The 14,349-nt window shown below is 39.6% G+C and overlaps 1 protein-coding gene across 1 annotated transcript in view; it reads right to left on the reverse strand.

Moving 5' to 3' along the window:
* Positions 1-1,102: 1,102 nt before the first annotated feature.
* STARD5 (StAR related lipid transfer domain containing 5) overlaps positions 1,103-14,349 on the reverse strand; it is a 45,352-nt gene continuing 32,105 nt past the window's right edge. The window contains exon 6 of the mRNA XM_053717744.1: positions 1,103-4,161. Within this exon, the coding sequence (XP_053573719.1) occupies positions 4,014-4,161 (148 nt within the window). The 3' untranslated portion in view covers positions 1,103-4,013. The remainder of the gene's footprint in view (positions 4,162-14,349) is intronic.

Consider the following 14,349-nt stretch of genomic DNA (forward strand, 5'->3'; position numbering starts at 1 on the left):
TGCCTTATTCGTTTTTTTCTCTGGTAAACATAAGGGTCAGAAGGCCACTTCTCTTTCTCCCTGGTTGAGAAGTGTTGTCCGGTTAGCGTATGAGTCAGCTGAAAACAGCCTTGTGAGAGAATTACAGCTCATTCCACTAGGGCTGTCTCTTCTTCCTGGGCTTTCAAAAATGAAGCTTCTGTGGAACAAATTTGCAGCGTGGCTACATGGTTCTCTTTGCATTCCTTTTCCAAATTCTATCAATTTGATTATTTTGCCGTGGCTGAGGCTTCCTTTGGGAAAAAAGGTTCTTCAAGCGGTGGTGTCTTCTGTTTAGGTCCGCCTGTATTGTTCTCCCTCCCTTTCATTCCGTGTCCTGGCTTGGGTATTGGTTCCCACTAGTAATTGGAATGAAGTCGTGGACTCTCCATGCCCGGAAAGAACAACATTTTTCAGGTAAGCATACATTTTGTTTTTATCAACACAGGAGCATCCATTTCTCCCCTGTCTTTAAAGCTCAAATGCATTGTCTTTTGGCTTTTTTTCACTAATTCTCCCTACGAATTATACCGCCTCTATCATTATTAATTTGTTTTCACAAATAAGTGCTCAACTTCTTTGTTGCTATTATAGCAAAATGTACTATGGTAAAGAATCCATTATCAGTTATGTGAGGAGAGACCTTAAAGTTTTGACGTTTCACTCTCAAAAATAAGAAACAAAAGCTTCAATAGAAATCAGTAGTTATGGTTAATTTATCTATTTATCCTTCCCAATGACCTATAAATCATCATATGTGTACGTGTTTTGTATTCATTTAAAATACAAGGATGTATGTAAAGTCTCTATAACACATCATGTAGATGGGAGTGGTTACGATAGGGAGATGTGCCTACCAGTATATATGGCTCCCACATCCCTTGGAAACATGAACTAACATTTAACATTATTTTTTTTAAATGTCTCACGTAATCATTGTTTCTCATGTACTGTATTAAAAATGTATTTTTTACCATTCCATATCATAACTATGTTATGTTTTGAATGTGGGCAATCTGTTGAATATAAGACCCTTGTAACCTGTTTTTTAAGCTAGAAACAATGAAAAGAAATGATTAACTGCTAAGGGTACAGACGTTTTTATTTTTTTAATATTACATCATAAGAATAAGAAAAGGTTTTACACTTATTAACCCAGAACTCGTACCAAATGACCGAGACAAGCATTAAAGGGATATGAAACCCCACAATTGTCTTTTGTGATTCAGACAGAACAAACCATTTTAAAAAAAGATTCCAATTTACTTCTATTGTCAAATTTGCTTTATTCACATGGTATTCTTTGTTGAAGAGATACCGAGGTAGGTGTCTGAAGCACTACATGGCAGGAAATAGTGCTGCCATCTAGTGCTCTTGCAAATGGATAACATTCTTGCAAAACTGTTATCATTTAGTGCTCCAGACACATTCATGCTCCTTAGCTTTTTTCAACAAAAGATACCAAGAGAACAAAGAACATTTAATAATAGAAGTAAAATAGAAAGATATTTAACATTTAAAATTGCATGTTCTATCTGAATCATGAAAGAAAAATGTTTAGTTTCATGTTCCTTTAATATAAAGTCTAATTGTAGTTACAATATGGTAAAGAGTAAAGCATAATCACAGTATGATTGACAAACAAATGCCAATAAAATGCCATATCTTTTTATCTTATATTTGTATTTTACAAAACAAATGAATGCATCTTATATTCATGTATATCTTATATGTTGAAAAATATTTGAATTTGTATACAGAACAATTTATGTCACCAAGAGTTACTGATCAGCACATCTAAGAATAAAATCCATATAAAAATAGCTGACCAAACTCATTATTTTTTGTAAATAAATTATTTTGTGATCAGTGTCAGAATTAATGTATAGCTAGGGGCAGATTTATCATGTGTCTGGCAGACATGATCCGCTGTAGCGATCATGTCTGTAAGACATCGATAAATGCAGACAGCATACGCTGTCAGCATTTATCATTGCACAAGCAGTTCTGGTGAACTACTTGTGCAATGCCGCCCCCTGCAGATTCATGGCCAATCGGTCGCTAGCAGGGGGTGTCAATCAACCCGATCGATTGTGATTGGGTGGATTGTTGTCTGCCGCCGCAGAGGCGGCAGACAAGTTAAGGAGCAGCAGTCTTAAGACTTCTTAATTCTTGTTTCCTGAAGGCTCGCGTGGAAACAGGGGTATACGGCCCCATTCGAGGCAGTGCAGCCCCTCAAAATGTCATACGCTATAGTACATAACAGTAACATATGGAAACATAAATTACAATAGTTAGGTAACAGATGAGCAGATATAACAGGTATATAACAGGACTGCAAGTACAATAGGCGGACAACAGGACTACAAGTTAAATAAGTAGGTAACAGGGCTGCAAGTATAATCAGTAAGTAACTGGGCAGCAATTGCAAAAGGTAGGTAACAAGCCTGCAAGTGCAATTGGTAGGTAACAGGCCTGCAAGTGCAATTGGTAGGTAACAGCAAGTACAATAGGTGCTAACAGAGGAGGTGATAGGCCAGCAGGTAACAAGAAAGCAGGCACTATAGACTAGTAACAGATCAGCAGATACATTAAAGAGAAAAAAGACTATCATGTTCTATAAGCAATCAACTGACACTAGGTAACAGACCAACAAGTTATGCATGCAAGTAACAGACCATTATAGGCAGGTAATACACCATTGCATAACAAAAAGAGTGATGGAGAGAGAGGGAGGTATTGCTGGCTGCAATAAAGGACATCAAGTTCCATCAGACTAACTTGAGTATTGAATTTAAATAAGAGTGAGTCTAATCAATATCTGAAAATATAAATTATACTAGAGCTGTGCAGCATGCAATATAGGGGTCACCTCTATTTTTAAGTAGGTCATTATGTACTTTTTTTGATCTAACAACCTGTTATTTTTCTTCTTTCAACCTTGATACTATACTTCTTTGTGAAACCTTAATTCTCGGGGGAAAGGGTTACAAGGGTGGTGGTTTTATACTATCGGAACCCATATTTAGGGGAATCACACTGGTTAAAATAGCCCTATAGATCCATAAATTCCCACTCCCTACTAGGCAAATCAGAATTAAAATACTTAATACTTTAAAAAAAAAATTCTAATCTATGATAATGAATTTGGAACTAGCAATAGACATAATGTAGTGTTTTCATTTGGGAGGTGCTTTCTTCCATTACTGGTGTCCAATTTTTTTTAAATTTTTATTTTTATAAAAACTCAATAAAGGTTAAGTTTTAAGATACAGGAAATCTATGATACTATTTTGAATCTGTGTAGCTTGCTATCTTTTTTGACTAACCAATATTCAATTTAAGAATATGTCAGCCCTCATCACTGCTATTAGGAAGTAGCTAAGCTAAAGTGTTACACAGTGAGAGGAAGGTTGCAGGCTGGCAACAAGACACAGGTGAGAGCCAGGTCAGACCACATGGACCAGAATATCAAGTTTCTGCCATGAGTTTGAGAGGCTGTCATTAGGTTATTGGTCTGACGGAGTTTATTTAATACGTTTTGCCTTGACCTCTATAAGTTACACAGCATCTATACCAAAAGAAGTCACAAGACTTGCTCCAATAAGTTCTCAGGTCAGGAGATAGGGCCTGACTGACATATCTGGTACAAAGATTCCTACTAGGACAGGAATTAAAATGAATCAGCAGAATGATTTCTGTTTAAGGGAAGAAGAAACAAAGGAAACATTCTGTTGCATATGGCCTGCTAGCCAATACCTCCCCCCGATCTACCAGCCCTGGTGCAAATGCGCCTGCTGTATCACCAGTAGCTTTGCTATTGATCTGCAAATGAAAAAATAAATAAAAATGTATTGTGTAGCAAACACCAAAAGCAGCACATCTGGAAATTCTGAGACATCTGCAGATTATTTCATTTTGATATCTGTTTTGCTCTCAATGGTTTCTTCTCAGTTTACTGCCAATGTGTCTACTTAAACATTCCGTGGCATGTGTCATAAATTGATTGTCTTGACAGTTTTTCGGAGATTACTATAGAAATTAACCATGCTATATGGAAAAAATGACTCCACCACAGACTTAGGAAGATAGCCACTAAGATCCGTCTGAAAGAAGCTTAAGAGTTGGGTTTTTTCTGGTTCTCTGGAAGAAAATAAAACACAAAAATGTTTTCATTGTATTAATGTATAACAAAATGCTCAGTGCCTAAGCATTGCATAGCTCTTAAAGATAAAATGAACATGTGACAAGGGTGTGATTAAAGTTATTGAATGTGATGTGCTTCGTGACCAAAACATTAATTTTACATAGCTGTAAACATTATTTTGATTTCTGAAAGAACATAAAACACAAAGGCTTAGATTACAAGTGGAGCACACAAAATGCAAGTGGTGTGGAGCATTAACACCATTGTAATATATTGTTCTTCAATACTACTTTTATTTTGCTATTGTAAGTGGATGGTTAGTATGATGCGCTACAGTAATCATGTCTAATAAAGTAAGGGCAGGCAGTAAATTCTATACTACCATTCTTTGCTTCTAAGACTTCTGAGAGAGTGTTCGGCTGGTGGTTAGGAGCTTGAATGAGCACCAACGGGTTTACTGAAGTAATATGATACTACGATCTGTTAAAAGCATTGCTGTTTTTCTAAGCATTTACTATTTTCAGTTTGGCATTTCCAGTGTATTTATTGTGTCCCTGTATAACATTAGAGAACATTTTAGCATTCTAAAAACAGAATTTATGCTTACCTGATAAATTACTTTCTCCAACGGTGTGTCCGGTCCACGGCGTCATCCATTACTTGTGGGAAATATTCTCCCCCACAGGGAAAGGCAAGGAGAGCACACAGCAAGAGCTGTCCACATAGCTCCCCCTCTGGCTCCGCCCCCCAGTCATTCGACCAACGGTTAGGAGAAAAAGGAGAAACTATAGGGTGCCGTGGTGACTGTAGTGTATAAAGAAAAAAAATTTTCAACCTGATTAGGAAACCAGGGCGGGCCGTGGACCGGACACACCGTTGGAGAAAGTAATTTATCAGGTAAGCATAAATTCTGTTTTCTCCAACATTGGTGTGTCCGGTCCACGGCGTCATCCATTACTTGTGGGAACCAATACCAAAGCTTTAGGACACGGATGAGGGGAGGGAGCAAATCAGGTTACCTAAATGGAAGGCACCACGGCTTGCATAACCTTTCTCCCAAAAATAGCCTCCGAAGAAGCATAAGTATCAAATTTGTAGAATTTGGCAAAAGTGTGCAGAGAGGACCAAGTCGCTGCCTTACATATCTGATCAACAGAAGCCTCATTCTTGTAGGCCCATGTGGAAGCCACAGCCCTAGTAGAGTGAGCTGTGATTCGGTCAGGAGGTTGCCGTCCGGCAGTCTCATAAGCCAATCGAATAATGCTTTTCAGCCAGAAAGAGAGAGAGGTAGCAGTAGCTTTTTGACCTCTCCTCTTACCAGAGTAAACGACAAACAAAGATGAGGTTTGTCTAAAATCTTTTGTTGCTTCTAAGTAGAACTTTAAAGCACGAACAACATCTAAATTGTGTAATAAACGTTCCTTCTTTGAAACTGGATTCGGACACAGAGAAGGAACAACTATTTCCTGGTTAATATTCTTGTTGGAAACAACTTTTGGAAGAAAACCAGGCTTAGTACGCAAAACAACCTTATCTGAATGGAAAACCAGATAGGGTGGATCACATTGCAAAGCAGATAATTCAGAAACTCTTCTAGCAGAAGAAATAGCAACCAAAAACAGAACTTTCCAAGATAATAACTTAATATCTATGGAATGTAAAGGTTCAAACTGAACCCCTTGAAGAACTGAAAGAACTAAATTTAGACTCCAAGGAGGAGTCATGGGTCTGTAAACAGGCTTGATTCTAACCAAAGCCTGAACAAAAGATTGTACATCTGGCACAGCTGCCAATCGTTTGTGTAACAAGACAGATAAAGCGGAAATCTGTCCTTTTAGAGAACTAGCTGACAACCCTTTATCCAAACCTTCTTGGAGAAAGGAGAGAATCTTTGGAATTTTAATCTTACTCCAGGAGAATCCCTTGGATTCACACCAGCAGATATATTTTTTCCATATTTTATGGTAAATCTTTCTAGTCACAGGTTTTCTGGTTTGGACCAGAGTATCTATCACAGAATTCGAGAACCCACGCTTTGATAAAATCAAGCGTTCAATTTCCAAGCAGTCAGCTGCAGAGAAACTAGATTTGGATGTTCGAATGGACCTTGTACTAGAAGGTCCTATCTCAAAGGTAGCTTCCATGGTGGAGCCGATGACATATTCCCCAGGTCTGCATACCAAGTCCTGCGTGGCCACGCAGGAGCTATCAGAATCACCGAGGCCTTCTCCTGTTTGATCCTGGCTATGAGCCTGGGAAGGAGAGGAAACGGTGGAAACACATACGCTAGGTTGAACGACCAAGGCGCCACTAATGCATCCACTAGAGTCGCCTTGGGATCCCTGGATCTGGACCCGTAGCAAGGAATCTTGAAGTTCTGACTGGACGCCATTAGATCCATGTCTGGAATGCCCCATAATTGGGTTAACTGAGCAAAGACCTCCGGGTGGAGTTCCCACTCCCCCGGATGGAAAGTCTGACGACTCAAATAGTCCGCCTCCCAGTTGTCTACTCCTGGGATGTGAATAGCGGATGGATGGCAGGAGTGATTCTCTGCCCATTGGATGATCTTGGTTACTTCCTTCATCGCTAGGGAACTCTTTGTTCCCCCCTGATGATTGATGTACGCAACAATCGTTATGTTGTCCGACTGAAATCTTATGAACCTGGCTTCCGCTAGCTGAGGCCAAGCCAGGAGCGCATTGAATATTGCTCTTAGTTCCAAAATGTTTATCGGGAGAAGCGACTCTTCCCGAGACCATAGGCCCTGAGCTTTCAGGGAGTCCCAGACCGCGCCCCACCCCAAGAGGCTGGCGTCGGTCGTGACGATGACCCACTCCGGTCTGCGGAAACTCATTCCCTGAGACAGGTGATCCTGGGTCAACCACCAGAGAAGTGAGTCCCTGGTTACCTGGTCTACTTGAATTTGGGGAGACAAGTCTGTATAGTCCCCATTCCACTGATTGAGCATGCACAGTTGTAATGGTCTTAGATGAATTTGAGCAAACGGAACCACGTCCATTGCTGCGACCATTAGTCCTATTACTTCCATGCACTGAGCTATGGAGGGTTGAGGAATAGAATGAAGAACTCGACAAGCGTTTAAAAGCTTTATCTTTCTGACTTCTGTCAGGAAGATCTTCATTTCCACAGAATCTATTATTGTTCCCAGAAAAGGAACCCTTGTGGACGGTGACAGTGAACTCTTTTCTATGTTCACCTTCCACCCGTGAGATCTGAGAAAAGCCAACACAATGTCTGTGTGGGCCCTTGCTTTTGAAAGAGACGACGCTTGGATTAGGATGTCGTCTAGATAAGGTGCTACAGCGATGCCCCTCGGCCTTAGGACCGCTAGAAGGGACCCTAGCACCTTTGTGAAAATTCTGGGAGCGGTGGCTAAACCGAATGGAAGAGCCACGAACTGGTAATGTTTGTCCAGAAAGGCGAACCTCAGGAACTGATGATGAGTTTTGTGGATTGGGATATGCAGATACGCATCCTTTAGATCCACGGAAGTCAAATATTGACCCTGCTGGATTGTCGGCAAGATTGTCCGAATGGTTTCCATTTTGAAGGATGGAACTCTGAGGAACTTGTTTAATATCTTTAAATCCAGAATTGGCCTGAAAGTTCCCTCTTTTTTTTGGGAACCACAAACAGGTTTGAGTAAAAACCTAGACCTTGTTCCCCGGAGGGGACTGGGTTTATCACTCCCATCTTTGATAGGTCTCTTACACAATGTAAGAATGCCTGTTTCTTTATCTGGTCTGAAGACAAGCGAGACAGGTGGAACCTTCCCCTTGGAGGAAGTCCCTTGAACTCTAGCAGGTATCCCTTGGAGACTATCTCTAGTGCCCAGGGATCCGGAACATCTCTTGCCCAAGCCTGAGCGAAGAGAGATAGTCTGCCCCCTACCAGATCCGGTCCCGGATCGGGGGCTACCCCTTCATGCTGTCTTGGTAGCAGCAGCAGGTTTCTTGGTCTGTTTACCCTTGTTCCAGCCTTGCATGGGCTTCCAAGCGGGTTTGGGCTGGGCCGCGTTACCTTCTTGTCTAGCGGCAGTGGAGTTATTAGCCGGTCCGTTCCTGAAATTGCGAAAGGAACGAAAATTAGACTTGTTCTTAGCCTTAAAAGGCCTATCCTGTGGGAGGGCATGGCCCTTACCCCCAGTGATGTCTGAAATAATTTCCTTCAATTCCGGCCCAAAAAGGGTCTTACCCTTGAAAGGAATATTAAGTAACTTAGTCTTGGACGACACATCTGCCGACCAGGATTTTAGCCAAAGCGCCCTCCGCGCTACTATAGCAAAACCTGAGTTTTTCGCCGCCAATTTCGTTATTTGAAAGGCGGCATCCAATATAAAGGAATTAGCTAATTTTAATGCGTGAATTCTGTCCATGACTTCTTCATAGGAAGTCTCTTTCTGGAGCGACCTTTCTAGTTCCTCGAACCAAAAGGACGCCGCTGAAGTGACAGTAATAACACACGTAGCTGGTTGAAGGATGAACCCTTGCTGAACAAAAATCTTTTTAAGCAATCCTTCCAATTTTTTATCCATAGGATCTTTGAAAGGGCAGCTGTCCTCTATGGGAATAGTGGTGCGCTTCGCTAGTGTTGAAACAGCTCCCTCAACCTTCGGGACCGTCTGCCATGCATCCCTTCTAGGGTCTACTATGGGAAACATTTTCTTAAATATAGGAGGTGGGGCAAAGGGTACACCTGGCTTCTCCCACTCCTTTTCCACTATGTTCGCTACCCTTTTGGGTATTGGAAAGGCGTCGTTGTGCACTGGGACCTCTAAAAATGTGTCCAATTTGCACAACTTCTCTGGTACTACCATAGAATCACAGTCATCCAGAGTAGCTAATACCTCCTTTAGCAAAGCGCGGAGATGTTCTAGCTTAAACTTAAATGCTACTATATCAGGTTCTGCCTGTTGAGAAATTTTTCCTGAGTCTGAAATTTCACCCTCAGACAGCCCTTCCCTCACAGCCAATTCTGATTGATGTGAGGGTAAAATAGATAAAGCATCGTCAGCGTCTGATTGTTCATCCCTTTTATCTGTATTTAAAACTGAACAATCACGCTTTCTCTGAAATGCTGGCAGTTTGGATAAAAGATTTGCTATAGAATTATCCACTACTGCTGTTAATTGTTGCATAGAAATAAGCACTGGCGCGCTAGGTGTCGCCTGCGCGGGCAAAGCTGGTGTAGACACAGAAGGAGAGGATGTAGAACTATCCCCACTACCTTCATTAGATAAATCATCTTGGGCAACATTATGAAATGTAACAGAGCTGTCCTCATTTTGTTTGGACACTATGGCACAATTATCACAAACACTCGAAGGGGGAACCACATTTGTCTCTACACACACAGAACATAGGTTATCTGATGGCACAGACATGTTAAACAGATTTAGGCAGGCAAACAATGCAATAAAAACGATTTTAAACAAAAACGTTACTGTCTCTTTAAATAATAAAATGACACACTTTATTTCTGAATGTTCAAAAAACTATGAAGGCAATATCCGATTTTTCTGAAATTTGGACCCCAGTGTCTTAATGCTTAGAAAGTATTGCACAGCATATATGGAGACTCTAGCTCTTAAAACAAGCAAACCGGAGCTAAATGTTGGATTTAACCGTTTTTATACACCACAATCCCAGCTACAGCATGCTGTAGCTTTTTACCTTCCTTAGGGGTCAACCATCCACAGAAATAAGCCTTCTGGAGTCACTTTCTGAGCCATAGGACCCTCTCACATAAAACTGCATGCACTGCCTTAAAATCTACTGCGTAGCTGAAGTGCTAAAATGAGGCCTCCTCCCTCAGTACACTAGAGTGAAGGGGCCTTCCTGACTAGATTTAGGTGTCTAAAGCAAGCCAGATCAATAAAAAACGTCCCCAAGTGTAAATGAGTTTATAAAACATTTTAATTGCCATCATATTGTAATAAAAACCAATCGATTTGGCCCCTAACAGTGTCTACCAGCATAAAAATCAAAAAGGGGAAGCCTGTTATCTTTTTTACTGAGGGGAAAGAAAAATGGCTTACCGTTTTCCCTGAGGGGAAAAATGACTGTCATCTAGCATTAGCCTGTGTTGTTAGAAGGAGACTAGTCATACCTGAAGCAGATGAGTCTGCAAACTGTTACCCCCAACTGAAGTTCTCTAGTTTCAACAGTCCTGCGTGGTAACAGTAATGGATTTTAGTTACTTGTGCTAAAATCATAGCCCTCTTAAACAGAAATCTTCATCACTTTTCTGTTATAGAGTAAATAGTACAAGCCAGCACTATTTTAAAATAACAAACTCTTGATAGAAGAATAAAAAACTACAACTAACACCACAAACTCCTCACCATCCCCGTGGAGATGCTACTTGTTCAGAGCGGCAAGGAGAATGACTGGGGGCGGAGCCAGAGGGGGAGCTATGTGGACAGCTCTTGCTGTATGCTCTCCTTGCCTTTCCCTGTGGGGGTGAATATTTCCCACAAGTAATGGATGACGCCGTGGACCGGACACACCAATGTTGGAGAAAATAAAATATTAATATAATAATATTGTTTAATTAAACATTCTGTAACTCTGACATCAGATAATAATATCTTAATATTATTAGTATATTTAAACTACTATATTTACATTTGCCCAAACCTTTAAAATACTAGTCATGTAGTACAATACTGGCTAGGTTGCAAAGCTGTCAAGGGGATTGAGAACTGATGCTGAAGGAAGAAGCTATAAATGTCAACCAAGGTGGTTGACATATGTCTATTTAACAAAGATAAGGTTTTACTGACATTATCAAACAGCAGGAAAGTAATTTGGTACAAATAAAGTTCATTTACGTTCTTAAATAAACTTTTGTGTTTGCTGGCACCACCATTAGATGGACTTTACTTCTGCCTCCCATCAAAAACAGAGTTGATTTAAGTAAAATTATCAAACACAATGCAATAAAAATGTTTATTACATTGGATCTTCTGTAACTAAGTTACAGTACATAAAGGATTAAATACCCTATTGATATGCAATGCATAATTATAAAACTAACATTTATTAAATCAACAAAAAAAACATCAGGCATAACTTACTGAATAGTAACAGTAGATAAGGTGGCGGCAATAAGGCCCTAAACTATAGGTATTATTACTAACCCATGACTAGATGTTCAGTGAGCCAGACAAGCGGACACAGAGCGGAGCCTGCCTTCTACTCCCTTGGAGAAAGGCAACAACATTAGGTGCTATTCGTCCTGTGTCCCATCCATAGGGAGATCTCAAGGCCTGGTCCTGGAGGTGTCACTCAACTTGTCAATGGCCATAACTATTTCACCTCTTTGCCTGCTGTCCGAGCCACAACCAAGTGCCTAGGCAAGGTGTCAGAATGGTAATAAATAATTCCATATAACAGAACATATATACAGCACCTTACCAACTCTTTATCTCACGTCTGGGATAGGGTAACTGCATACAACCCATAAATTGAATATCCAAATAAGTTCCCACAGCATCATGAAATTTTAAAAACTTTTTTGGAACATACAGGTCCAGGTTATCACAGGTGACATTTCGGGTTTACTCACCCTTAATAATGCCATACTATTGAACACCAACTTCAGTGCTTAAATACACACCTATTCACCAACAATGCAGGTGAATTCCCAAACCAGATAACACAAATAAAAAATCACAACTGCGTGCAGGTTCAGCTTTACATGGGGCGCATGTTGAGGCTATGATTGGATAGAACGTATGTCACTCAAAGCAGTACCTTCGAAAATTTAAGAGAGAGGCTGAATATAAAAGTGTAACGTTACAGGACAAAAATTTAAGTTATTCAGTATACTGATGTTTTTATTAATAAAAAAGCATATCGATATGCTAGTTAGGATAAGAGCTTTTGAAATATGTTGAGCAGTTGGGCTGAATTTACCATCACTTTAAGCACTTAAATTGGTGTTCAATATTATGGCATGATTAAGGGTGAGTAAACCCAAAACGTCGCCTGTGATATGTACCAATAAAGTTTTGAAAAATGTCATGGTACTGTGGGAACTTATTTAGAATGTTAATGAAGCCAGGAACTGCGAGTCGTACAGCTTGTTGTGATCTAGAAAGAAAAATCTTACAGAATCAGGTCGACTTTCCCTCCTTCAAGCCATCAACATAAAACCAAAATCCTTACCTAAGCTGTAACTGATTGCCAGTCACCAGGGAGGGAGGGCGGAGAAGCTTCTGATCCCAAAGGAAGAAGAGGCTGAAGAGAAGCTGTCTCTACTTTTAACCTCTGGTAAATCTCCACCCTTACACTTGCAACAATGTTGCATTCACCTCACACACACCTCACTTCTAAGGGCATTAACCCTTATGTGAGCTTCAGCTAAGGTAGAACCTACACTAGCTTATATAACTCACTTCTTCCAACAGAAACATAATAACAATAACCTTGACTCAGTGAGGTGCAATTATTGATAATTTAGCTACTCCCTTTGATAAAAAAAAATTCCCATATTCTTGGCACTCAAACAGTTAAATAATTAAAAGTGGTCTGGGAAAATTTGAGATTATCTGAGACCAGTTAACATAAAGGGCAGTAGGGAAGATTCCAGACAGACACTTTAGACTTGTGATTTTGATATCTGCGGTGGAAAAGACTACAGACACACATTTGATAAAAATATTTTTGATCAGTCTAAATAAGAGCTCATGAGAAACTAATTTTTCTAGCAATTTTTTTACTCTGTGACTAAAAAGACTAGTGCAGTGTAATTAACTTTTGTGTTTTAAAGTAAATCAGCGGTGCACACAATTTTTTGTATAGTTTTGTATAGAGAGCAAGTCAAGAATGATGAGATGTAAAATTAAATCAGATAGTAATCACATATTTAGTTAAAAATTACACAGGGAAATTTACAAAATCATATTATATGCACATGCTTAAAGGGATACTAGACCCATATTTTTTCTTTCATGATTCGGATAGAGCATGCAATTTTAAGCAGCATTCTAAAGAATTCCTATTATCAATTTTCCTGTATTCTTTTAGTATCTTTATTTAAAAAGCAGGAATGAAAGCTTAGGAGCCGGCCCATTTTAGGTCCAGCACCTGGGTAGGGCTTGCTGATTGGTGGCTTAATGTAACCACTAATCAGCAAGTGCTATCCAGGGTGCTGAACCAAAAATGGGCCGGCTCTGAAGCTTTACATTCCTGCTTTTTCAAATAAAGATAGCAAGAGAACTAAGAAAATGTGATAATAGGTAAATTAGAAAGTTGCTTAAAATTGCACGTTCTATCGGAATCATGAAAGAAAAAAAATGTTGCTTTAGTATCTCTTTATTTACTTAGGGCCTGATGATCTAAAGCCTATTCATAAAAAGTATCTGCATTGCAAATTCTCAATGGGCTGCCATTTTCAGGAATGTTCAATACTGCTGCCTCACAATGTGCAGTGAACGTTAGTTTGATAAAAACCCATTACAAAAAAGAGTTTATAACTCAAGAGGGTGCACTCTCACTATATCTGTATCAGACCAAATAGGGATTATATAAGGTGTAAAAGCAATAAAACATTTAAAGTAATTAAAATGGTTCCAAAATATATGAAAAAGTTTGTAAGAATCAGTGTTAAAGTTCATATACCGCTATGGATCAAAAAAAGTATAATATCACTTTTAAAGGCAGCTCCTCTTGAGACCAACTAGGCTATGGCTCGAAAATTCCAATCTAGAAATAAACACAAAAGAGGAGGTGCCTCATGGTGTAGTATTATGTGCCCAAAAGAATAGATTGTAAATAAAGGCACAGTTAGGTAAACCCTCTAGTGTATGTATCACAAGTTGACTATTAGAATAGAAGTGTTTAGTAATACATCATCAGCTCTGGTGTATTCTTTACTGTAAGGGTGATGGCGTTTTGTCTGGAGTTCCGCCAGCTGAAGGCTCTAGACGTTTAGTTCCTATCCGACTGTGAGTTGCCTGCATTTAGAATCTATCCATTTGGGCACATAAGAGGCACCCCTTGTTTTGTGATTACTTCTAGTGTAATTAATCCCTTTGTACAATGAGTTACATGTGTGAACCTTACATCTTTAGTTTCAAATACTGTTCATATGTATATGGTGTGTTATTTATATGCATTACACTGTAAAATTGTTTGTTAGAAACAAGATTGACA

This window comes from Bombina bombina, chromosome 6, assembly GCF_027579735.1.
Source record: "Bombina bombina isolate aBomBom1 chromosome 6, aBomBom1.pri, whole genome shotgun sequence".
Taxonomy (NCBI): domain Eukaryota; kingdom Metazoa; phylum Chordata; class Amphibia; order Anura; family Bombinatoridae; genus Bombina; species Bombina bombina.